We start from the raw sequence: 26,124 nt of genomic DNA, 5'->3' as shown, positions 1-26,124 counted from the left end.
ATCGTATATACCACAATCTACAAAATTTCAGATCTATTGGGGAGACCACAAGATCGACCATAATATCCCGAGTAGAAAGATCTCAGGCTCCCCATCGTATATACCACAATCTACAAAATTTCAGATCCAATATATTGTTTCCGTCCGTTCCGGTTGCGTGGTTGAAAACCGACGGGTCACGTCTCACGGCAGTTGATTGATTTGGAAACTCGCCTGTCCGATCCGCATCTGAATGCTGCATTACCTTAGAAATTTGGAGGCGAAAGCGGTCCAGTGTCACGTGACTGTCAAATTATGCTGAGCCACATGAGTCACTTGACGCGGTCGTCTCCGCGGTGTGGAGACCGCAACCAATTATCCCCTCAACGGGTCCTCTAAACCACCAAATGAAGTGGCCACCCCAGCCAGTATTCACCCCTGAAAAAAAACCACCTTTAGAGGCCATTTTTCCCCGCAAGCGGGGGTTGGCCTTTTTCGGGAACTGTGGTTGTTGTTGTTTTTTCAGTCCCCTTTTTGAAGCAATGTTTTACGGCCGGATGCCCTTCCTGACGCCAACCCTTTTTGCCGCCTTTAACGACAAGCAGGGAATTACCAGTGAACTGGTACTCAATTAGCCGACCTCGGAAGGATGACAGGCTGAGTCAACCCCCCTGGCGTTAATTCAGCGATCTGACCGGGATTCGACGGGATTCGAACCCAGGATCCTAGGATCCTAAGCCGGCACCCTAGCCGCTAGCCCAACACCAGGGATACACCAACACCCTGAGACTACGCGTATTTGATATAGGGAAAATGGTGGCACAAAAGGGAAAAAGAAGCAACAATAAATCAACAATAAAAACCCCTTAGCCCACTACCAAACATACACGCCCATGATACCAATGAACAAGCAGAGATCCTTAATTACTTAGAGTCCAGATCTAGATCCGGCCTGTAAGTGGGATACAAAACGTAAACTGATCATCCTGGCGGAGGTATATGTTCTACCAAGCGCCATTCTACTGATATATGTTCTTATCTGGGTCCTCAGACATACCACATGAGATAGACAACAAATAGAAGCAGACAAGACAGAAAAGAGTTGCAGTCAAACCGGATGCAGAGTTGGTGGGGAGGGCCAAATCCATGTCTGGCTGTTCCGGTGTACAGGGCTGCCACATTGCTCGGCTCGTGAGGAAAGGAGAGGGCGTGGCCCCGGCTAGAGGAGGTGTGGCTTAGGCGTGGTAGCATGGGTGAAGTCAACTGCTCTGCCTGAACCGATTGCACAAGTCCTCTTCACAAGGATTTTGTATTAATTGATAAATAAAATCATTTTTTATTTAACTCCAGAAAGAATATGGAATGGGCACGATGTGGAACAGACTCGACGCCTACACCGCCAAGGCATATGGGTGATGGGGGGATTGTGGAGGGGGAGGGTGTGGGATGGTGTCAGATAACTGCCTTATTTGTCAGGCCTCCACTCTGGCTTACTCTCGCGGGATCTCACGAGATTCTGCTGGAGTCGCAAGATCATATATATTATTTCACAAAACAGAACAGGAGCAGCATTGCATTACATCTCTCCATCAGAATGAACATCAATTTAAAGATCAAGTTTGTCCAGATGTTTGTGTGGGCTGGTGGTGGGGGTGGGGGGGTGGGGGAGGGGGGTTCTGGGGTGGCCGTGGGTATTGTTAGCAAGGGTGACGTTTGATGGGGGATTGTTTGGGGGTGGTGGAGAAGGGGGGGGGGCATGTGGGGTGGTCGTGGGTATTGTTAGCTAGGGTTTTTGGGCTCTTCAGATGCCTATGGCAAGGTGGCGGTGATGTTAGCCATCACCTCTAGCGAGGTAAGTTTGGTTGCTGGCATACCAACACAGGTGTTCGACACCACTTAAAAATGCTTGTGTTAATATGCTGGTAGCTGGGTAGAGGAGGTGTTACAGTTTCAAGCGACAGTTGTTTCTTCCACTTTATTGTGAGGACGGCATCCTCTCACAATCGTTGTGGATAACCACAAGACCTAGCAATCTCTGCTGGTTCATAACAGTGCTCTGTAAATGCTCTGGGTACAAAAACGAACATGTTGTAGGCCCGATCAACACGTGGGTATTTCAGACAAACCTCGTCTAATTTCTGGCAACCATCGGATCTTTTGGCTGTCGATGTAGCATGAAACCATTTCAATTAGTATTACTACAACCATAAAGGATGCATCAACCAGGCATATTTGGAGAAATTCGAAACTTTTTCGCCATTTGAGTTAAATCGTTACTTGATGTAACCCGTAAACAATACGGAAGTGGCACTCGGCTTCATGGTGCGACGTCACAGTTCATCCTAAAGAAGAAGAAGAAGATTTCGACCTGTAATCACTTTACACACTTTATAAATCGCAAATCGGAAAAAAGACACATCATACCTATTTTATAGGGTGTAGATTAGCGTTGAAGTGGTCTGAGCATTTGTGTTCCCCTTTAAGTGAGCTCATACGCCCTTAAATGGATCGTGTTTTTAGTTTCACCAGGGTGTGCAGCCTCCCTTTTCACCAGTTTCCAGATGGAAACGAGTAGGGGACACGGTTTAGTTGCCGTAAATTTGACCCTGAAAACGCGTAGTACTGGCTCACAGGGTACCAGTTAGCAAATCTTCTGACCTGACATGATCCGATGTTATGCCTTCATATATGTGAACTAAAATTGTAATTAATGATGGATTTTTTTTTTTTGGTTTTTATTTCGTTTTTCACGCGTGTGTGTGTGTGTGTGTGTGTGTGTGTGTGTGTGTGTGTGTGTGTGTGTGTGTGTGTGTGTGTGTGTGTGTGTGTGTGTGTGTGTGTGTGTGTGTGTGTGTGTGTGTGTGTGTGTGTGTTGGTGTTGGTCTGGGGGGGGGGGGGGGGGATCTGGGATGGGGGGGAGAGGATGGTCGTGTTTATGATGAAAGTTCAAAAGTGTAACAAAGTCTCAAATATGCAATGCTCAGTCTCCGAGAGGCAAGGGGGATGTGGTGTGGGGATTCAACAACAATGTTGAGATTGCAAAATATTCCAATGGATTGTCCAAAGACACAATTCAACTGTCTTAATTGCAACGTGATACAAAGCCGAGGAAAGGGTAATGTTTTAAAATAACAAAATGAGTGTGGGAAGTGGTTCAGTGAACGTTTCTGTCTCCCACACCTCTGACAAGGTTGGCGACGGGGACATTAAAATGTGCTCCATCCATCCATGACCGATCATCCATCCACGTACATTTGAGTTTGCAATATTTGAAAAACTGTTGAACCTTTAGCTTTCATATTGCAGATATTTATTCCTCATGACATTATCGCAACCTGATTAGATCACAGCTGTGATTGGCTGAATTCTGTTCAATCACCTCGGCAACCCGGTTTGTGTACACAAAATTTTAAATACCGTTACGATCTAGCTTTCATATTACACCACAAATCTATTCCTCATGCCACCCAAAAGGCGGCGTTAAAGATAGCTATGCCTCATACCACCCAAAAAGGTTATCAGCTGCTTTTTAAGGATAACTATGCCACAAAGTATCTTTTTTCCCTTGCACACCAAGTGAAAAGCAGGGTTAAGCAATTGGTTCATGGCTCTGTCTGTCCATCTATAAAAAGTCCGTTTATGATCGAGGAACAACATTATTACAATTGACAATTTATTACAATCTTACTATAATCCCCCAATAGTCTGTCTGTCTGTTCGAATGTACCATAAAAACTGCTGAACCGATCGTAAAGATATTTTGGGTGGGTAATCCTGAGATCTCCAGGAGTAAAATAGCCTATTTAGTTTTCCCAATTTCAGCTTTGGTCTCCAGCATTCTCAGGTTTGGACTCCCGCATAACATTCGCGTTCGCATAACGTTCATCGTGACGATGTTCTCATTGTGACGATCTTAGTATAATTCACCAAATGTCCGTCTGTCTGTCTGTTCAAAGGTACCGTAAAAACTGCTGAACCGATCGCAAAGATATTTTGGGTGGGTAATCCTGGGATCTCCAGGAGTAAAATAGGCTATTTAGTTTTCCCAATTTCAGCTTTGGTCTCCAGCATTCTCAGGTTTGGACTCCTGCATAACATTCGCGTTCGCATAACGTTCATTGTGACGATGTTCTCATTGTGACGATGTTGTGACGATGTATGTGTTCACGGTAGTGTTTGACGTGACGGTGTGAACGTAATTTCGTAATGTTTTTCGTTTCGTAATCCTTTAATGAACGTTTAATGTTTAATGAACGTTTAATGTTTAATGAACGTTTAATGCCCTTTGATGTCCGGGGCCGCACGCGCGCTACACTGGACGGGCCAGCGTGTACCTTGCCCTTCGCCGTCAGGCTCGGGTAAACCGCTGAGCCCTATCCGTGATGGGAACTGGGGCTTGAGACAGGGTCCCACGAACGAGGAATTCCCAGTAAGCTCGAGTCATCAGCTCGCGTTGATTAAGTCCCTGCCCTTTGAACACACCGCCCGTCGCTACTACCAATCGGACGGTTTGATGAGATCCTCGGATCAGCCCCTGCACGGGCCGTTCTCGGCTCGTGCCGATGCACCGAAAAGATGAGCGAACTTGACTGTCTAGAGGAAGTAAAAGTCGTAACAAGGTTTCCATCGGTGAACCTGCGGAAGGATCATTATCGGGACAACATTAGAGTGAGCAAGGCGCGAGACAATCTCCCGTATGTGGTACGTGATCGTCCATGTACTGTTTAGATTTTGATGATTTGCGTGTGATATGATTCAACGGATGTTTATATGAATCGTTTAAAATACAAAAAGCCTTCAATTTCTGATATTTTACCTTTTCATTTGGGCTTCCCAATTGAAGTCCCGCCCATAGGGCGGGTACTGTTGCTAGTTTTATTAATTAAAATTGTATTTCATTACAATTGAGTGTTATATTTTGAACATGAATCGCAAAATAATCCTGCAGTTTAGCACTTTTTGGCTTTGAATTTGCCCCAACCGCACGTGCGCAGAGAGAAGTGAGAAGTGTGTGGAAATCAAACAAAATTGAAAATCATTCCAAATGGGAAACTTACTGTTTTTAAGGAGTTCATAAACAACACAAACAACAGCCATGAATAATGTGAAGTGTTAAATAAGGTGGTGTAAAAGACACTGCATCAACGGCGGTAAACTTCCGGATTTTTTTTTTTATACAACCTTTAAAATCTTTATTAGTCCCCTATCTGGAGAGGACTATATAGGTTTGCTGTGTCTGTCTTTCTGTCTGTGTCTATCCATGTTTACTGGTGCGAAGGTTTCCAGACTTTTCCCCCTTTCTAAAGACACTGCATCAACGGCGGTAAACTTCCGGATTTTTTTTTTATACAACCTTTAAAATCTTTATTAGTCCCCTATCTGGAGAGGACTATATAGGTTTGCTGTGTCTGTCTTTCTGTCTGTGTCTATCCATGTTTACTGGTGCGAAGGTTTCCAGACTTTTCCCCCTTACCCGAAATAACATAATGAACTGAAACTTGGTAGGGACATGTATTGCAAAGCAATTTTCCCAATTTTTCCTCCCTTTAAAATCTTTATTAGTCCCCTATCTGGAGAGGACTATATAGGTTTGCTGTGTCTGTCTTTCTGTCTGTGTCTATCCATGTTTACTGGTGCGAAGGTTTCCAGACTTTTCCCCCTTACCCGAAATAACATAATGAACTGAAACTTGGTAGGGACATGTATTGCAAAGCAATTTTCCCTCTTCTTTATTTAAATACAACAAACAACAACAACATGCATTTTAAGGCCATTTTCCCTGCTAGAGCGGGGGTTAGCCTTGCGGTCCCCATGACAATCTTCTCCATTTTGCCCTATTTTCTGCATCTCTCCTTGTTAACCCCCTTGCCCGCATTTCTTCTTCGACCATCTTTAGCCAAGTCTTTCTCGGTCTTCCCCGTCCTCTACGTCCTTCTACATTCATTTCCATCACTCTTCTCAACCAGTCACTTTCATCCTTCCTCAACACATGACCAAACCATCTCAACCTGTTCTTCTTCATGGCATCAATCACAGGCTCTATTCCCATCATCTTTCGCAATTCATCATTTGTCTTCCTCTCTCTCAACGATACTCCGCACATCCACCGAACCATTCGCATTTCTGCCCTTTCCAGCCTTCGTTGCTGCTCTATGTTCATTACCCATGTCTCGCCCCCATAAATCATAACACTTCTCACACATGCAGCATGCACCTTTCCCTTCAGCTTCAACGACACTCCCCTCCTCATCAGCATGCCACTCAGTTCCTCTTCTTTATTTAAATGAAATTATTTATTTGAACACTGTGTGGGGTGAGGTGTTCTATGAACTCTCTAGTTCTAGTAGAACTAGAACTTCTCTTCTCCTCGTAGAATTAGAACTAGTCGGCTTCTTGTTTCCCACAGCGGTTAGCATACCTCAGTCAACGTCGTGTTGATTTCATCCATTGCCATATTATATGGAGGTACCCCTATGCTATATAAATGTGTCCATAATATCTTGATTGCCGTTTGCAATGTGATCAATTGCTCACCAGTTATTCCAAATAATTAAGTGGACTTTTCTGTAGTTATTTTTGCCCAGGAAACCACATATTGTACGTGCTATATATGTAGTGGCCTCTTAGCTGTTTCCTTTTTTGATTAAATCTTAAGTTGCAGGAGAAGGGTCTGACCTCATGCAGGATGACCTTCTGTAACAACAAAGGAACAAAAGGAATGGGAATAGCTAAATCGGTGAGCTGTCTAGAAACAACTAACACATGACACGAAGTTGTCGTTTTCACAATGGTTAATGTTTATTCAGGCTAATTCCTTTTGAAAAGCACACAATGCGAGACGGAACGTTTTACAAGGATTTCCAATTTCATTTCATAAATATTTGAACCATATATGGGCGTTGGGATGAATCGACGAGTATAGTATTAATCGGTCTCTTGCAGGTCGGGTTCGAATCTGCCCAGAGGGTTAATGAAAGGGCTGAAGTCCTTACTGTTCTGGGTATTTATTTGTGTACTTATCTGTAACTTGGGTGTTATCTGAAGCGATAGTACAGCATTTATTATTTTATTTCCATTGCATGTACACACAGTCTAACATGCTTCACTGAATGTACTGTTGCTTGTATGAAGCACATTTTACTTTTTGAGGTGGTGTTGTTGTTTGCACCTTATCTTGGGATGCCACGTGTATTCAGCTCACAGCATAAGGGTGTGGGACATTTGCTTGTGCCCATGACTTGTTCTTCACATTAGCCTAACTTGGAACTCCATGGTTGTCGTTCAAATGACATTGTAGTTAAACCTGGTTGGCCGGATGGCTCCCTAGAGGTACGTACACTCGCCTCAAAGACGTCTAGCCTGGGTCCCAACCTCGGCCTTGCTCTGCAAATTGTCATCCTGGTGTCCTATAGGCAGGGAGAGGCGAGGCATCAAGAAGTGTGTGCCATCCCTCAGACAGATGTAAAACTGGGCATCCCGTCTGCCGACGTTAGTTGGTGGACGGTAAAGATCCCATGGTGTCCTACACGAAGTGTGAGCGAGTTATTGCCGGCACCATGGCCAAATTCAAAATTCTTGCTCTAACCTACAGGGGCAACTGCATCAGCGGTACAGCTGCGTCACCTGCAAATCAAGCTACGTGCAGCCATGGCCGACATATGGAAGAAGTAAGAAGAAGTCAACATTTCTTCCTTGACGCACGGACTCTCATTTATGGCACTTGGCTTGGATTAACTAGGGCTTCAACATTTGTACACGTGACACTTCTGATTCATTACCTGCTTCCGAATTTGGTCACAATTTCTAGGGTCTGCAGCCAAAATCAGCTTGTCTATTCAAAGTCAAAGCCATTGCTGAAAGGTTTGTCATCAAATTTGGCCATCAATTAAATCATGTCGAACTAGGACAATACTCCATGGAGTGCATACCTCCTTTGTATCCCACTGATAGGCCAGATCTGAATCCGGACCTTTACCAAAATCGAATCTGCATGTTATTGTCACCTACCCAACTCATCTACCACATTTTGCAGGGGTCGAATTACTCTGTAGGGAGGGCACAGCAATGTTTGCCTTTGATGACTTCAAATTTTTTGGGGCACCAAGGCATTTTCTTTTGGGTTTGGGGGGCACCAAGGCATTTTCTTTTGGGTTTGGGGGGCACCAAGGCATTTTCTTTTGGGTTTGGGGGGCACCAAGGCAATCTAGAATTATTCTTGTGGGCACAAAGGCAAAGTGTGTCGGTAACTTAAACAGGCAGTGAAATGTTACTGACAGAACAAGTAAATCAACTTAAACTTTTTAATAATGTATTTTTAGAATATAAACAGTTTCAGAAAACTCAACTCAACTCAGAACTGCATTGTCATCATGGCCATGCAACAAAGTTTAACCTTTGTTTGACAGAACAAGTAAATCAACTTAAACTTTTTAATAATGTATTTTTAGAATTTGAATCTCAATAACAGTTTCAGATTTGATTTCTCTCAAAACTCAACTCAACTCGGTCAGAACTGCATTGTCATCATGTCCATGTAACAAAGTTTAACTTTTGTTTGACAGAGTTGAACTTTTTTCATCATCATCAGACATCATCTTTACTCAATACTGACTCAGTCTTGAGTCAGGTATACATGATTACAATTCAATCACCCTTGGGGGAGAGGGGTGTAGTATCAGGCCTATGTCCAAATGCACTCGTAGAATGCCACCTGGCAACGCTACGTGTAGGATCAAAGTCGTCGGGGTCGGGCCCTTCTGTGCTGATGCGCAGAAGGTGTTCCTGCATACCCAACCCCAGTTTTAGCCTCCAATCCCCAAGAATACGCTTCACTGCTGAGAACTGCCTCTCTACATGTGATGTGGCCACTGGGCACACAAGGCAGATCTGCACCAGATGGAGTATATTAGGGTATTTGTGGCCCTTTTCTGTCAGAATGGTCTTCCATTGACCTTGGAAATTGGACTCCTCTCCATGATTTCTGCTGATGTCAAGCTTCAAGGACAGCCATTCTCTTTGTATTTGACTTGGATCACAACCATTTCTTTCAATGATTTGCTGAAAGTGATTGCTAAGGTAAGTGACTTTGGCATTGTCATAGGCAGCAAGGGTGTCCTTGCCCTTTGGCATGTTGCTGGGGTCAAACACCTCAAACGCAATCAGGACCTCATTCTCATAGAACTCGTTAAATCTCTTGTCCAAACAATCAATCACTTTGTCAACTACAGTTTTCAATGGTCCAGCCTGAAACTCCTCAACAGATGGTACTCTAGGACCATAAAGCTCCAGATCCCTGTACTTCAGCCTCTTGGTCTGATTGTCCCCATCCTCAGTGTCAGAGTCAGTGTTGGCTTCCTGCACTTCCCTCTCAAACTTCTGTACATGAGTGCCTGGAGTTTCCAGTTGTGCCTTCAGGGCAAGAGCAGCAACCTCAACACTGGCTCTCACAGAGGTGATGGGGATGTCCTCTGCCTGGAATCTATTCGACAGAACTGAAAGTTCTTGCAACAAGTCCTGATACACTGCCAGATACAATGCAAATTTATGGGTTTTCAAGTCTTTGATGCGCCCCTTCATGGTGGCAGATACCGTTGCAGTTGTATCCTCTCTCTCACCAGAGCCCAGGTCGTCAAAAAGCATACGGAGGGTCCTGGAGGGTGTACGGAGGGTGTAACATACCTATAGTCGGGACGGAAGCAATCGGAAGGCCATCCCAACCATGAGTATTACTCCCGCTAATACAGCCCGGTTGGTAGTCAACGACGTGGGTGTGCAAACATCGGCAATAATAGCCACGCTGTAATTTATGCGCTCATAGTAGCCCATAATGCTTTGCGTTTCATTGATGATGCTGAATGACGTATGGGATGACGAATGGTCGTAGGCGGGGCCAATATAAATTATGGGATGCCCTTGAACCTCGTTTCCCATACCCAAGGACGATAGTAGGACTGCAACATTCTGTATTCAGTAAGAGAACGGGAAACGAGGTAGCCTAGACAATGTATATGCTTACTACGCTAATGTTCCGACATGCACTGAGAAAACGAAAGCCGACGAAGTCAGTTTGTTGTTTTCATCATTACTTTATTCATACTTTGGTCTCTTATTATGCTTTATTGACAAAAAGGGCACAGCAGCAACTGAAGAAAAAGGGCACTGCAACTCTCTGCCGTAGTGATCATGAAAAGTTCGGTGGGCAGCACGGCAAATAGCTTGGGCACGCCGGCTTTTGCCGTCGATGCCGTCGATAATTTCGACCCCTGATTTTGTCACATTCCGTTCATTCAATCCACAACTTTTTGAGATATCATGCTATTCATCATATTTGGCCGCACCTCTCAATTGGGAAGAATCGCTTTAAGGTGCGCAGTGGGGTAAAAAATTAAAAATTAAAAACATTGTTGTTTTTCATGTCAAAGTGTTCTTTGAAGTATATATTTTCAGAATCAAACTGTTTTGATTGGTACTTATTTCCAAAGAAATTTGGTCCAAATTATTCCAAAGAAATTTGGTCCAAATTATTTCCAAAGAATCACTTATTTCCAAAGAAATAAGTTGAAATAACTTGAAAACTAATCATCCAAATTGAATGAAATTTGGCATTAATAATCATCTTAACATGTTGGATGAATTAATGATGGCTTTTTAAGATACCCCTACTACAAATTGAGTTAAGAAAAAAATCCTTGTATTTTTCTTTAAAAACAAAGAAAAAATATTTTGTGTAATTATCATTACAATTTTCTGAAAAGCCATCACTGGTCTCTTTGGATATACCCATACTAACTACCCAAAGGGGTAAATAACAGATTGACTGAGGCAGTTAGCAGTAGTTCCAGTTTCAATTATGTCCACCAAAAAAACATATTTTTGTATGTGTCTAGAAAATTAAAGCTCACATGTTTATTTGTATCCGAAATTCACTTGTGTCCTTATTTTTGGATTCCTCATACTCTAAGCTTTCTAGCAGTATATGGTTTGTCGGGAGTAGCTTCACTGGAAAGACTGATAATTTCAATTTATTGATGGCACGTGAAACGTGCTATTTTACCCCACTGCGCACCTTAAGAATCAATGCATTAATTAATTAATGCAATTAATCAAGGCATTAATGTTAGCTCTTACACGAGCCTCGATCTTGTATACAAAAAAAAAAAAAAAAATCGCTCATATCCGGATGTGTATTTTCAACAAAATCGAATAAATATATTCTTGTCGCACACAAAACCTGCCCACCAAGTTTCGTTCGAATTTGTCCATTACTTTTTGAGATATTGCCATGTTGGTTCTCCCCTTGCTCCCACTTCTTCAGTAGGATCATGTTGGTATTGTTTTCAAATGGGGACATTATCATGCGTGGAGTTATTTTTAATGATAAAATTGCTTGGGTGCAGTTAGGGGTAGTACTTTCAGCAGGCACGAGTTTCCTCTCATCTTTGTTTTCCTTTTTTTTGCAGAAATGCCAAACAGTCATGCAGAGTGTGATCGTATTGATGATTTGAAGGAAAAAATGGAGGTAGGCCGCCTTGCTGTAGAATTTATTTATTTATTTATTGCGATTTGTAGTTTTAACTACACATGAACATGTATGGTCTTTGTCTCGGATTTGCTTTTTCTCTTTAATTCTGTGATGACCTTCTCCTGGCAGGACGTACATACGCCTCTCAGCTGTCTTGCCTGGGTTTGAATCCTGGCCAAGGTATAAACTGTCATCCTGGTGTTTCACAGATAGGGCGAATCATCAATGTGTGTGCCATCCCTCGGATGGACGTTAAACTGGGTGCCCCTTTCAGCAGCATCAGTTGGTGCATGTTAAAGATCCCATGGTGTCCTTCACAAGGAGTCGGCATCCTGGCTAAATTCCAAATTCCTGGTCTCACTTCCTTTGTCGGAGTGGCGACCCTACCAGGATGGCCTACCTAGCCCAGAAGCTGCTTCTGCAGAACTGCTGCTTTGCATAGAGCATGCATGGTACATTAATGACCTTCTCTGATTGCTTGGCAAATACAAAAGTACAATTTTTATTTTTCTTAATTTTTTTTCTGATTGCTTGGCAAATACAGACGTTTTCTGTATGAACACATGTGCGTGTGGTCATGTCCTAGTAGAGCACCTGTGAAGTTTGTTGAAATTACTTTACATAGTTTGATTCTGTGTTATTCTGAATGGATCTGCTAGTTAATGGGTAACGTAACGCATGTTATATTTGCAGGTAGTGCACTTATGGTTATATAATGCAATGTCATGCGGATTATGATTATATAATAATTTGCATGAATTAAGGAAGGTAAACGTCTGCAGGTAAAGCAATATTTTGACACAGGCAGAGTTTGAAAGGTGTTGGATCAATCGGTAGTTTGGACATGGCTGAGGTCGTGGACCCACTGTTTGGAGAGATCCTGAGCAAAAAGTGTCGAAGCCTTGATGAAGAATGGACCAAGCTGATGATCTGGACAGTCAGACATTGTTATTCGCTTGCAAATTACTGACGTTCTTGCAGTAAGAATACAATTCTTTCACGGTTTACTATTCAAACAAAGTTAAGTAAAGCGTGTAGTAAAATTATTATTTATTTTATAATATTCTTCAAATGGGGATTTGATGTGTTTAGCTGTTACTGTGCAATAAATGATAGTTATTGTTTTGAGCAACTGTTTTACGTGTTCACTACTGTGGTAAATGAGGTACAGCTGACATTTTTATTGTTGGCTCTTCGTCAGAACAAAATATGTAATGCTTGATGTTGTCTTCCTGGTGTTGTCTGGTGTTGTCTTCATGGTTAGGGTGCTGGCTTGGGATCTTAGGATCCTGAGTTTGAATATCGGCCGATCGTTGAATTAATGCCAGAGGGGTTGACTCAGCCTGTCATCCTTCCGAGGTCAGCAAATTGAGTACCAGCTGTCGTAGAATAATAAACGTTACTGTTGGAACTGCACCACTAAGCTCACATTCCCAATTCTTCTTCATTCCTAGTAAGATGGGCACCTTTCAGATTAAAGGGACATGAATATTTGAATTTTCGTTCCAAATAAATTGATTATTAGCTTTCCAACGGTACAATATTTTATTATTATGATACGACTGCAGGAACCCATTTAGAATCAAGCACGGCACACTTCTCTTTTTAAACTGGACTACTGTCCAGTTGAGTTCATCACATACTGAACCCTCCGTCGTCTGTCGTCTGTCGTTCGTTAACTTTTCGACGTTAACACTCCAGCGTCCACAAATATCAACCGATTCTGATCAAACTTGACATGCATCGTCCTTACCCCAAGGACCAGGTTGGTATTACATTTCAGCCCGATCCGTTGAAAAATGGCGGACTTAGGCGACCATTTTGTTTTTGGTCATGAAAACGACGTTAACACTCCAGCGTCCACAAATATTAATCGATTTCGATCAAACTTAGAAAGTTTAACCCTTACCACACAATGTAGGTTGCTATTGCATTCCAACCCGATCCGTCACAAAATGGCTGCCATAGGCTGCCATATTGTTTTCAGCTCCGAAACGACGTTAACACTTTAACGTCCACAAATATTTATGGATTTTGATCAAACTTGGTGTGTGAGACTCTTACCACACAAGGTAGGTTGCTACCTTAAGTCAAATCTAGTACAGACAACTGACCTACTTTAAAGTTGTCCAGTCAGTTCAGTTGAGTTCTGCTTCCCTGGAAGCTCTAGTTTAGTAATATATTGTATTAGTATATATCAGTTGTTAAATGGGCTGTGGGGAAGCCTGGTGTTGGCTTAAACCCCCCTCACACCGGCCTTACGGGGTCGTTATGACGTTTACGGCGGCGTTGCGGCAAAAAAATCGTGCACAACCGGGAGCATTCCTTGTGGCACCTGGGACATCCTCAACGCTTCCTGGAGCATTCGTATGGATCCTTAAGCGTCCGGGAGGGGTTGTAATTTCTTACAGGAGTTTTGGTCCAGACCAAAACTCTCGTAAGACAATTACGGCAGTGCTACGGAAATCTAGACCGCAACGCCTCTTCAACGCTTCCGCAACTGCCGTAACACCACCGTAAGACTCAGTAAGGCCATCTTAACCATCCGCAAGGATTCTCCCTCTCCTTGGACTCTTTGGGCAGCGGGTGCTCCGTCCATGGCTCTCCTGGATAGGTCTTGCCCCCTTGGAAGTCAGCAGCAGAACGAGGGGAGAGCGGGGGGGCCCCCGTTTTTATATTCTGGGCCGGGAACCTAAAGGAACCGCAAGCAAACGTAGAGGCACCGTATTTCCGCCGTGTATATCTGCAACGAAGCCGTAGCAGTCCGTACTAAACCGTAATAAACCGCTGTGAATCGGTCACGGTCAAGCAAAATCCTCTCCCGGGTGTTCACGATTTTGCTCAAAAAGTCGCAACGCTGCCGTAGAAAGAACATCCGTGGACATCCGTAAAAAAAACATTTTTTTGGTGTGAGGTACCCTTTCGCGGTTAGGATCCTAGGATCCTGAGTTTGAATCCCGGTCAATCGTTGAATTAACGCCAGTGGGGTTGACTCAGCCTGCCACCCTTCTGAGGTCGGCAAATTGAGTACCAGCTTGCTGGGATGAATGTGCCTGTGCGTTCCCCGGTTTAGAATAGGTACACCGCATCCCTGCATGTTGTAAGAGGTGACTAGAGGATTGGCGTCAGGAAGTGCATCCAGCCACAAAAAACATTGCCTCAAAAAGGGAACCATGATGATTGTCATGGGGCCCACAAGGCTAACCCCCGCTCTAGCAGGGAAAATGGCATTACACCAACAGGGGAAATTGCCATAAAATGGACTGTGGGCGTTATAAAAGTTTTGATTACAAAAATTGGAGGGGAGGGAGTGGGGAGATTATCACCATGACTACACTACTTAATCCATGCCAGTTTTTATAAGTCATTACTTGTTCTGAAGTATGAAATCTGGATGTTCGGGTCACCAAATTGCTCTCTGTTCAAATTTACTACGGCGATATTTTGAGCAATGAGCTGAAATGATTTTTATTTATTTCTTTTAATTTTAAAGTAGTTGTTGAATTGTAATCATATATGTTGCAAGATTGCTTTTTTGTCATTTTATGTATTAATTTTATTTACTTGGAGTTATAACAGTTATTGTTTTTGAAGAAGGCCTCAAACTCTGACATAAGAACAAAATCTTTTGATTCGCCGCTTCACAGAGACTGAAGAAGGACTTGGTGAAACAGTTTGAAGGGAGGGTTGAAGAACTCGTCCAGATGCTAGTTCACGAGACTGCACTATCTCTCCCATCCAGAACCAATGAAAATGGAAAGGGTTCAGAAAACACCAACAACAGGTCTCCCAGTGTGCCGCACACTTGCACATCATTAAAAAACAGGCACTTCTGTTTTGAATGCTTTATAGCTTGAAAAATCACTTTAAATTGTTACATGACCAGCCATGCTTACCTAGCCGTCAAGTGTGGAACTATTCAAAAAGTGTGCATCACTGGAGGAGATGGATCACAGGAATGTGGGATGTTGGGCGGTGTTTAACTACGTGCTACAAAATGCCTTCTGGGGGGGTGTGGGGCGGGATGTTTTGAGTTGCATCACACGAATTGTGTTTAATGCAAGATACAGTGTGTTGGTGACAGGCCCAATGCCTGCGCTCAATACGTATTGTCTTATGACCCGGGTCTAATAAAAGACTCCCACCTGATAGTTTACCTCCGAAGATGGACTGAGTAGTAAAAGGCCACCAAATTATTTTTAGCACCTGATTGTAATTTAAGCTTTTCATGCCGCTACGATATTAGTCCTATACGTAGCACTGATGCGTACACAGAGGCTGAAATAAGACTAACAGATGGAAAGGGGAATTAAGATGAGGAAGAAGCATCATTTTCACAAGGCACCAAACAGAGAGCTTGGTGAAAGTTGCTCAAGGCGGCCTGTCCGAGTGAAATATAATCATTGCCATCTCCAGTTGTTTCTTGCCCATGCAACAGCTTATTCCAAACGATCCTTGCTTCGTTTAAGGCCAATCACCAATTGCCTCTTAACTGTCTACTGCATGGCAAACTGCAAGCTGAAAAACGTCATAGGTCATGATGTCAGCCCTCGTGATTGGCTCCCGACAAAACTGTGTCTGTTATTAATGAACAAGGCGATATCCGTCTTTGCTACACTTTAAAGCCATTGGCTAGGAGAAGATGCAGGTTTGAGTTCACGACTTCTGGCTCGGTACCAGAACACGTCCCTTGATTGGCTATGTTCTAATGTTTAAGATGTCAATCATGTGGCAATGAGGATGTTGAGTCGGAATGGGGGTAAGGGCCTTGATTTACAGTCATCTGTATTAAACAGCTCGGGTGTCTGTTTCTGTAAATTTGCATTGGGTGTATCGTCTCGTGTTATAGAGCATTAGAGGGGATGAGGAGGTGGTGGTGGGTGGTGTAAAATTTGGTGAGAAAAGTGTAATTTATGAAGGGCCCTTCCTTGTCATTGAAGCTATCGTGTCAACACTATCCTTAACACGGAGGTTTCTACATTTTGCTATTACATCTGAAAAAATGACAGGATGTTGACCTCCACTGATCACTTCGTTGTTCTCCCAACATCCTTTTTACGCCTCCGTCGCCGAAGGCTTTCGGGTTGTCCGTCCGACCGTGATCATTCTTTGTTGCAGCATTATCTTGTGAACGACTGAAGGGATATTTTTTTTTTTAACAAACTTGGTACAAAGTTGTATTATGATGCAATGATGAGCTGATTCGATTTTTGGTTCAAAGGGTCAAAGGTCATGTGACCATCAATTGAAAGTAGCAGATTTTGGTTACCACAATAACTTGGGAACAGCTAAATTGATTTTTACCAAACTTGTCATAATTATGTATTGTAATACAAAGATTAACTGATTCAATTTTGGATTGAACAGGTCAAAAGTCATGTGCCCTTTGAAAATCATTTTGCATACCACAACTCGAGTTATAAGCTTGCATACCACAACTCAGAACGTGGTTGCAGGTTAGCATCGGTTCTTTCAGGGTTTGCGGCAGTGCCACTGATGCAATGCACCCTGGTAGGATAGAGCAGGAATTTTGAATTTATCCAGGATGCCAGTTATAGCTGGTCTTCTCTTCACGAAGTACACTGTAGGATTTCAAACGCCGATCAATTAATTATGGGATACCCAGTTTAGCCGAAATATATTTTTAACTGAATAATTTAACCGAGCGAAATATATCGTCCATGTATTGGTCTGCATTGAAAGCAAATCAGATTTGCTAATTTAAATTAGTTCACAATTGTAGACCTGAACCACTGATTTGACCTGCGGTAATACAAATACCAGAGATTAATTGTAATTTTTAAATACAGTTATAGTAAAGGAATTGCAAATAATTGAGCCAAAAAACATCGTTATTCGATTGACATTGTCTATTTGGCACAAACGTTTCCAATATACTTCAGCAGAAAGAAGGTATGTGTGTATGTGTGTTTGTGTGTTTGTGTGAGAAATTTAAACGAGATATCTGCATTATAAATGAGTGTAGAACACTGGGTCAAATCAGCAGCCTGTGTTTTATGCCCGCTTTCTCAATTTGAAGACGTTTATTCTTTTTTTTTTCTGGATACATAGTCTATACACGTGGGAGAACTACAATTGGTACACTGAACGGATCAGGATACAACAGGAAAAAAGAACAGTTAAGAGAGGTGGGAAACACCAACAGCAGAGTTGAAGGCCAAGACAAAGCCAGACTTTTTGGACGAATAATAGGTGTGGGAGGAATGGGGTGTGGGTGGGGGTGGGGGGGTGGGGTGGGGGTGCGCAGGTTTGGGGAACACCAGGAATCTGGATGGAGAAGGGATTGAGGTGGGTGGAAGGGGGAGAGTGTTAACGAGGATAGAAGAGATCATGATTTTGGATTGGGTACGATCTGAGATGGTGATGAACAGCTGTCTTGTAGACATGGAGGGATGAATGAGATTGAATAGAATGTGAAAGTTTGTTTCACAAGTGGGGAAAAAGAGGAGCAAATGAGTGGAGGTGAGCAGTGATCCTGGATTTAGGTAGTTTCACCAGAATTGGGTTGATGGTGGAATGTGTGTGCTCTGCAGCGGGCTGGGGCTGGGGCTGGTGGTGTGGGTGGGGAGGGAGAAGCATGAAAAGAACAGAGTGCAAGACCAGAAATGAGACGGGAGAAGACAAAGAGACCACTGACCTGTCTGTGATGGGAAAGTTATAGGCCCATTGACTCTGCTTCATCGTGGGAGATGCCAATAATATTGAAGGCTTTGGTTTCCACGGCGTCAAGCTTAGCAAGATGTGACATAGGGGAGACAACCCTAAGAGGAGAGCAGTACTTCATCAAGCTGTGGATGAAGGCCATTGTTGTAAAAATCAAGGTCTACAACATTGTCCCAATAGTAGGTTTAATTCAGTTTCGATCTCTGGCAACCCCTGGAAGAAATCAACAAGCTTTGTATCAGTATTCCGTAATCATAGAAGTAACAATGAATTAGCAATTAGTGCAAGCAAGCCTGGAACATCTAGAAATACGCACCATTCGAGTATACACTACCACACAGAATAAATGTCACAGGAATGTGTCGGAGCGATGTTCGTCCGAGTTCTTATGGGAGCCTCTCAGTGGTCGCCGGTCGGAGACAGCATTACACCTGGGTTCAACTTAGACACAATTTCATTGCATTCTCCCCGCCGTTAAAACTACACATCCGCTAAGGCAGAAATCAAGCTAGCAGCACATAGCAGCAGAGTAATATCAGTGATCAGAAGTTGTCAGTCCATGTCAGTCAGTCCAACCATAGCGGTCGGGGTGGCAAATCTCTTTCCCGGCGCGGGTCCGGTAACTACCGGGTACTACATCCCCAAGACCGGAGTCCCCCGCGTCAGAGTAGCCGCCTAGATCGGGTGACGGCGGTGGCCCCACAGGGCCAGCCGGATCGGGTGCATGTAGCGGTGAGGAAGCCGGCAGATGCTCCATTGTCGGATCAACGGGGTCGTAAGCCGGTTCGTCAACTCCCCCGCATAGGGCCAGGTGGCGTACCGAGACCGTCGACTCCCATCCATTGGGCAACAACACGCGGGCGTGCTCGGGATTAGCTTAGAGAACCTGCACCATGTCCACCAGCAGGTCATATTTACTCATGCGAACCGCGCGTTTGAGAAAAGCCGGTCCCGGCTCAGCAAGCCAACCCGGTAAAGGTCGGGTACTACCCGAACGCCTCGGGTAACGAAACATCCGGTCGTGGGGAGTTTGATTTGTAGCAGTACACAATAAAGTCCTGATCGAGCTTAATGCCCCGGGTAGTGACCAAGCCCATTGTTCTAGTCCTAGGCCTCGGGACATAAGACTCAGAGTAACGGCCCTCCATATAATGCCATTAAAGCGTTCTACCTGTCCATTCGCCTGTGGCCTATACGGAGTAGTATAGCGAGAAGCGACATTATTCTGGAGCAAGAAGTTCCTCACATCCTGGGACAAGAACACCGCGCCTCGATCGGTGTGCACATAGGCCGGATTCCCAAACATAGAAAACAAGATCCGCAGGCACCGGATAACCGTAGCAGCAGACATATCACCGCACGGGAAAGCAAAAGGGAATCTGGAGAACTCATCAACGATCGTGAGTAGATAACGAGAATTACTCGAAGCCGGTGAAGCCGGCAGGGGTCCTTTGAAGTCCATCACCAATCTCTCCCACAGCCTAGTGGCTTGGACCACCATGCCCATAGGAGGGTTGTAGAAACGAGTTTTGAGTTCAGTGCAAACGGAACAAGTGCGGCAGAGCTGACGAACATCCTCAATGGAATAGGGCAAGTTACGACCGCACATAATGAGCGAAACGCGTCACGCCGGGATGGCACAAGGTGTCATGAAGAACGCGCAGATCCTCAAGAGAGGTGAGGCTCGCACACATCGCCGGCCACGATAAAGCATCGGCAACATGGTTATCCCGCCCCGGGCGATATTTGATTGTGTAGCAGAAATCAGCGAGCTCGATCCGCCAGCGAGTGATTTTCTCATTCTCAATGCGTTGAGCATGCTGCGTGTCGTACATAAATGCAACGCTCTGTTGATCAGTGATAATTTGGAAACACCGTCCAAGCAAATAGGGACGCCAACACCTGATCGACTCGACGATGGCATACGCCTCCTTTTCGACAGACGAATGTCTCCGTTCCGCGGAGGAGAGAGTCCTTGAAAAGAAGGCCACAGGGTGCCCCCCTTGAGAGAGTGTCGCAGCTATCGCGTGATCCGACGCATCACTTTCCAAAACAAAGGACTTATTTTCGTCAATCATCGACACAGCGGCGCCAGCGATGTCGGACTTCAGGCCATGAAAAGCGGCCTTGGCAGCGTGACTCATGGGGAACGCATCGCAATCCACAAGTGGGCGGAGCTTCGTGGAAAAATTTTGAACCCACTTGGAATAATGAGCAAACAACCTGAGAGCACGCTTCAATGAAGCACGATCGCCGGACGGGGCCATGTCGAGCAAGGGTCGCAGACGCTCCTTATCCGGAGCGATAGAGCCATGGGTCATGGTGTACCCCAGGAGATCTATCGTGCGAGCAGAATAGCGACATTTAGCCTCATTCATAGTTAATTGATACCTGTGCGCGATCTTGAGGAAGCACTTCAGATTAGCATCATGATGTTCTTTGTCGTACCTGCAAACCGTGAGATTATCCAGATAAACAAAGACATCGGCTAAATTCTCCTTAGCGATGATGTCGTCCATAGCCCTTTGGAAGCACGAAACCCATTCGTAACCCCGAAAGGTAGCCGGGTGAACTGGTACAACCTCTGGCCTGATTCAAACGCAGTGTAGATGCGATCTGCCGCGGAGATGGGAATCTGATGATACGCACTACGTAGATCGAGAGTGCTATAGACTGAGTACTGTGCCACCTGTCGTACCAGGGAGTCCATTCCTGGGAGTGGGTAGGCGTCCAATTGGGTAAACCGATTAATCGTCTGCGAATAGTCGATTACCATGCGTTTGCGATGTGATTCGGTTCGTACCACCAGAACTTGGGCCCGCCAAGGCGACCGACTAGGTTCTATTATACCTTCCTTTAGTAGCTGCGCAGTCTCTTCCGCAATGAATTGCGTGTCAGCCCGTGAGTAGCGTCGCGATTTAACAGCAAACGGTGTACAGTCAGTGGTCATATTGGGAAACAGCGACAGTGGCTCAATTTCCATCCCTGCAAGAGCACACACAGCAAGAGTATCAGTACCACCAAATTCCATTTCCAAACGCCCATGTCACTGGAGAAAATCATGTCCTAGCAAAACTTCTTCACATAATGCTGGTAAGACCATTAAATGCACATCCGGAAACATTCGACCCTTAATTATAAGCTTCAGTCGACATTCTCCCCGAGTGCTAAGCCATAGCCCTTGAGAAGCCATGAAGATTCTGTATTTTGTCCCAAGAATCGGCCATCCATGCTTCTGAACAAGTCGAAAATCAACATAACTATCAGTGGATCCCGTGTCAATTAAAGCATTTGCAAAAATTCCTTCAATCATGAGTGGGATAATCGCTCGAGACAGGCCAGGTGGCCCTGTCGATGTCGGGTCGTCGACAGGAGGCGCACGAGCCTCGCGTGTGGATCCGACGCCAGCTAATGTCTGTCGTGCCGTTGACGTCGCTTGTAGGCCAGTCGTGCCGCCACCAGAGGGCGCTCGTGCCACGTGCGAAGATCCCAGCTTTCGTGTAGTCAAAGTGGATCGTAGGTCGATCGTGCCGCCACCGGAGGGCGCTCGTGCCACGCGTGGAATTTCGAAGCCAGCGTTCGCCGATCGGGGGGCCGATCCCGGAAGTTGGCTGGGCGTCGAAAGAATTCCTGTCAAGGACTGTCGTGCCGCGTACTGAAGTGATTGCGCCACTTGTTTAGTCGGCGCGGCGAGTCTCATCAAGGTCGAGCTCTCAGCTCGGGGCCCACGGAGAGGGGCGATTCCAATCAAGGTCGGGCGAGGCACGCCGGGCGCCGTTCGTATCGCGGGCGCGGAGATAAGCACATTCAGCGTCGAGCTCGCTAGCCGGCCCCGCGACGTTCGACAAACTTTTGCAAAGTGACCAGTCTTTGTACACAAATGACACTTCGCCTCCTTAGCCGGACAAACTGACCTGAGATGGTTCTGGTTCCCGCAGAAATAGCACTTAGCATTACTTCCTGGCTTGGGTCCAGCAGCAGCAGCCGCCGTCAAACTCGGGTCCTCGGGGGGTCCTCGAGAGTGTCCGTTGTCCCCGATTCCGGCGGAGGTGCAGCATCCTCTAGCTCTAGTTCAGCGGTAGCTCTCTCCGGTCGTGTCTGTTGGGATATCCCCGCAGTGACGTATGGGCGTTCATACGCGTCGGCTTGTACCCGCGCTTCGGTGTACACGTGAGATAACCGAAGGGCTGATTCTAGGGTCAAGTCGAGTTCTTCAAGTAGTCTTTGTCTGATGACCGGCGATCTAATACCTGAGACAAAAGCATCGCGGGCAAGGTCATCACAGGCTTGTTCATGGGTGTGTACTTCAGGGGTACAGTCCTTCAATAGTCGTCGGAGGTCTTGAGCAAATTGGTCTATGGTCTCCGTGGGCTGTTGTCGACGTGACGCAAGCAAATGTCTGGTGTAGACCACGCTTCGTGTTTTAATGTAGATACGTCGCAGCTCGGCCACAGCAGTATCGTACGTCGCGCACTGTGTAATGGACATGTACACAGTATGATTCACCTTGGATTGCAGCACTGCAAGCTTCGTGTCCGCGGTGATTCCCTCCTGCGAATTTAGATGATTCGTCAGGAGCTTCAGCCAATGTATCAGTTGCGCGGCCGCGTCCGGCGCTTGGGGGTCTGCGCTGAAAACTGGAACTTGGATCAGCTTATGAGCCATGTCGTTCTCGTTCAGGACGAAGAGAGGAAACTGAATTAATTGTAAAAATCAAGGTCTACAACATTGTCCCAATAGTAGGTTTAATTCAGTTTCGATCTCTGGCAACACCTGTAAGAAATCAACAAGCTTTGTATCAGTATTCTGTAATCATAGAAGTAACAATGAATTAGCAATTAATGCAAGCAAGCCTGGAACATCTAGAAATACGCACCATTCGAGTATACACTACCACACAGAATAAATGTCACAGGAATGTGTCAGAGCGATGTCCGTCCGAGTTCTTATGGGAGCCTCTCAGTGCTCGGAGACAGCATAACACCTGGGTTCAACTTAGACACAATTTCATTACAGCCATTGTAGGTGGATAGGAGCTCAGGTGTGCGAAGGAAGGACTTTGTACGATGGAGGATGTCCAGTCAGTGTTTGGCTTTGGAGGATGCCAAGTCTGCATTCAGTTGGCAATGCTTCTATTTCCAACCACCAAGACCGACAGTTCTTTAGACAGCTATTCATTCATTCACTGTGGCAATTATTTATTTCCTGGAAGGCAATGGCAAACCACACAATACATTTCCTTGATGTGGAAGATGCTTTGGCTGTTACAAAGGTCCTGTAACAGGAAAGGGAAGAAATCAATTCATTTATTGAGTTACTTATTTCAATTTGATCTTTAACAATTTGCGCTCTTCTTTAAAGTAATATTTATATTTGTGTTGGCCTTTCTCATGTTCATGATATAATGACTCAAGATCCTCACAACCTAGGTTCAAACCCCAGATACAGTAGTGTGTGTTTGTAAATTGTCTACGAATGTTCTTGTTATTCGCCTTAGGTGCACTGATGTCTCTTAATGCCATTGTTCCGCTTGTCATTTATGTAGAAGCCCAACTATTCCTCAATCGATGTTTAAAAATCCCGTAGATTTGCTACATGTTGAAGGTGTTCCCCCAAAGGTGGCCGGAGGCATTATGCTTTTGTGTTGTCCGTCTGTCCGTACATACATATGTACGTCTGTCTGTCTGTCTCCGTATGTACAGTCGTGGGCAAAAATATTGTCACCCTTGCACTTTTTTCAAATAATGCACCATTTCTTCCAGACAATTGTTCAAATTAAAAATATATTTTGGTATCCACAGATGTATTTCTTTGGGTTGCAGTGGAACAAAACAAAAAAATCTGAAAAAGTACTAAATCTTAGCTTATTCCACACAGAAATCCTAAAATGGCCCGGACAATATTATTAGCGCCTTTGAGAAGTTGTTAGAAATAATTAGATTTCAAGCAGGTGATTCTCCTTTACTTTGGAATTCAACTCACCTGTGGTGAGTTGCAGGTGCCTGCAATATAACAAGTACAAAAAGTTTTAATTAAAACAAAAGCCGCGTCGATGTTACACAATGCCTAGATGCAGCTGTGCCTATAACGTCGATGTTATAGGCACAGGACATTCCTATTGATTCGATTACTTGATGTTATTTTTGTGCAAAGTGAAAATATATCTCGGCAATTTCCCGTGTGTGGCGACGAATTTTTAATATATCTCGGCATTTTCCCGTCTGTTATTTCAGGCGGTGTATGACTGACCATTGCGCGATTAAAAAAAAAAAAAATCTCGGCAATTTCCCATATGTGGCGACACGTGAACGAAGCTATCTCCTCTCTCCACATTATTGTGACGACGTATAAATTAAATATTTCATCGTGACGATTATCATCAAATGGACGAATTTTTAATATATCTCGGCATTTTCCCGTCTGTTATTTCAGGCGGTGTATGACTGACCATGCCGCGATTTAAAAAAAAAAAATCTCAATGGACTTGAAGTTACAGGCCTTTGAGAATTCATTTCGTTCTATAAAGGGCAACTTTCATCGGATTTTCTTCACGTTTTTTTTCAACCGAGTCTAAAACTATGTTAGCGACTGTGAAAAATGAAATGATATATCGAATTTGATTTGAAAGAAAACTGTGAGAGAGCAAGACACCACGGGCCTACAAAACAGGCCTCAAAGCTATGCGAGTTAATAAAATGGTGGATATTTGTTTATATGAAGCCTCTCCCACAATGGGTGGAGCTATGGTTCCCAGAATGGGTGGAGCTTTGAGGTTTTGTCTTCTCTGCAAGAACAACAAGAACAAGAAGAAGAAGAAGAAGAACAAGAACAACAGCAGAGGGCACTCTATGAGCAGCGTCTACGACGCGGCTAAAAATCACTCATTCAACCAGTATGAATAGAGAAAAGGAGTCATTCTGCTGTTTTGTGTGACTGTGAGTACCGCAATGAGCATGGATAAAATAAATAAAACCGCAGAATTGTCGAAAGGAGGTCAGACACAAGATTGTAGCCAAGCATGGACAATCTCAAGGCTACAAGTCCATCTCCAGAGACCTTGATGTTCCTGTGTCCACCGTATGCAATGTTATCAGGAAGTTTAAGGCCCATGGCACTGTAGCCAACCGACCTGGATGTGGCCACAAGAGAAAACTTGATTGAAGATTGCAGAGAAGGATTGTTCGAATGGTGGAGAAAGCATCTCAATCAATTGCCAAACAGATTCAAGCTGACCTTCAGACACAAGGTACGACAGTTTAAACTCGCACTATCCGTCGCCAACTCAATGAAAGGGGGTTCTATGGTAGGAGACTCAGGAAGACCCCACTGCTGAGAGAGAGACATAAGAAAGCCTGACTGGAGTTTTGCAAAACACACCTGAGCAAGACAAATTCCTTCTGGTAGAATATCCTGTGGAGATGAGACCAAATTAGAGCTTTATGGTAAAGCACATCATCTCTATGTTTACAGAAAACAAAATGAAGCCTTCAAAGAAAAGAACACCTTCCCTGCAGTCAAGTATGGAGGAGGTTTAGTGATGTTTTGGGGTTGCTGTGCTGCCTCTGGCACTGGGTGCTTTGAATGTGTGCATGGCATCATGAAATCAGGAGATTACCAAGGCATTTTGGAGCTCAATGTTCAACCCAGTGTCAGAAAGCTGGGTCTCTGTCGAAGGTCATGGGTCTTGCAGCAGGACAATGACCCCAAACACACTTCAAAAAGCACCCAGGAATGGTTCAAGACAAAATGCTGGACTGTTCTGAAGTGGCCAGCAATGAGTCCAGATTTAAATCCCATTGAACACCTGTGGGGAGATCTGAAAACAGCATTTGGGAGAAGGCACTCTTCAAATCTGGGAGAACTGGAGCAGTTTGCACAACAAGAGTGGGCCAAACTGCCAGTAGAGAGGTGTAGGAAGCTTATTCATGGCTATAGGAAGT

At 44.5% G+C, this 26,124-nt stretch overlaps 1 protein-coding gene across 6 annotated transcripts in view; it reads left to right on the top strand.

Annotated features, from left to right (window-relative positions):
* Positions 1–26,124, top strand: part of SOAT1 (sterol O-acyltransferase 1) — a 119,681-nt gene that overhangs the window by 1,065 nt on the left and 92,492 nt on the right. For 4 of the 6 annotated variants that reach the window (XM_068126347.2, XM_068126346.2, XM_078785947.1 and 1 more), the window contains exons 2-3: positions 11,439–11,497; positions 15,148–15,284. In XM_068126347.2, the coding sequence (XP_067982448.2) occupies positions 11,439–11,497; positions 15,148–15,284 (196 nt within the window). Of the gene's footprint in view, positions 1–11,438; positions 11,498–11,629; positions 11,681–15,147; positions 15,285–26,124 lie in introns of all 6 variants that reach the window. The other 2 variants (XM_068126348.2, XM_078785946.1) reach the window with 1 other exon arrangement.

Source organism: Myxine glutinosa, chromosome 10, assembly GCF_964187855.1.
Source record: "Myxine glutinosa chromosome 10, kmMyxGlut1.1, whole genome shotgun sequence".
In the NCBI taxonomy this organism is placed as follows: Eukaryota; Metazoa; Chordata; class Myxini; order Myxiniformes; family Myxinidae; genus Myxine; species Myxine glutinosa.
The sequence above is the reverse complement of the archived record's forward strand: the minus strand, read 5'-3'. Positions and strand labels throughout refer to the sequence as shown.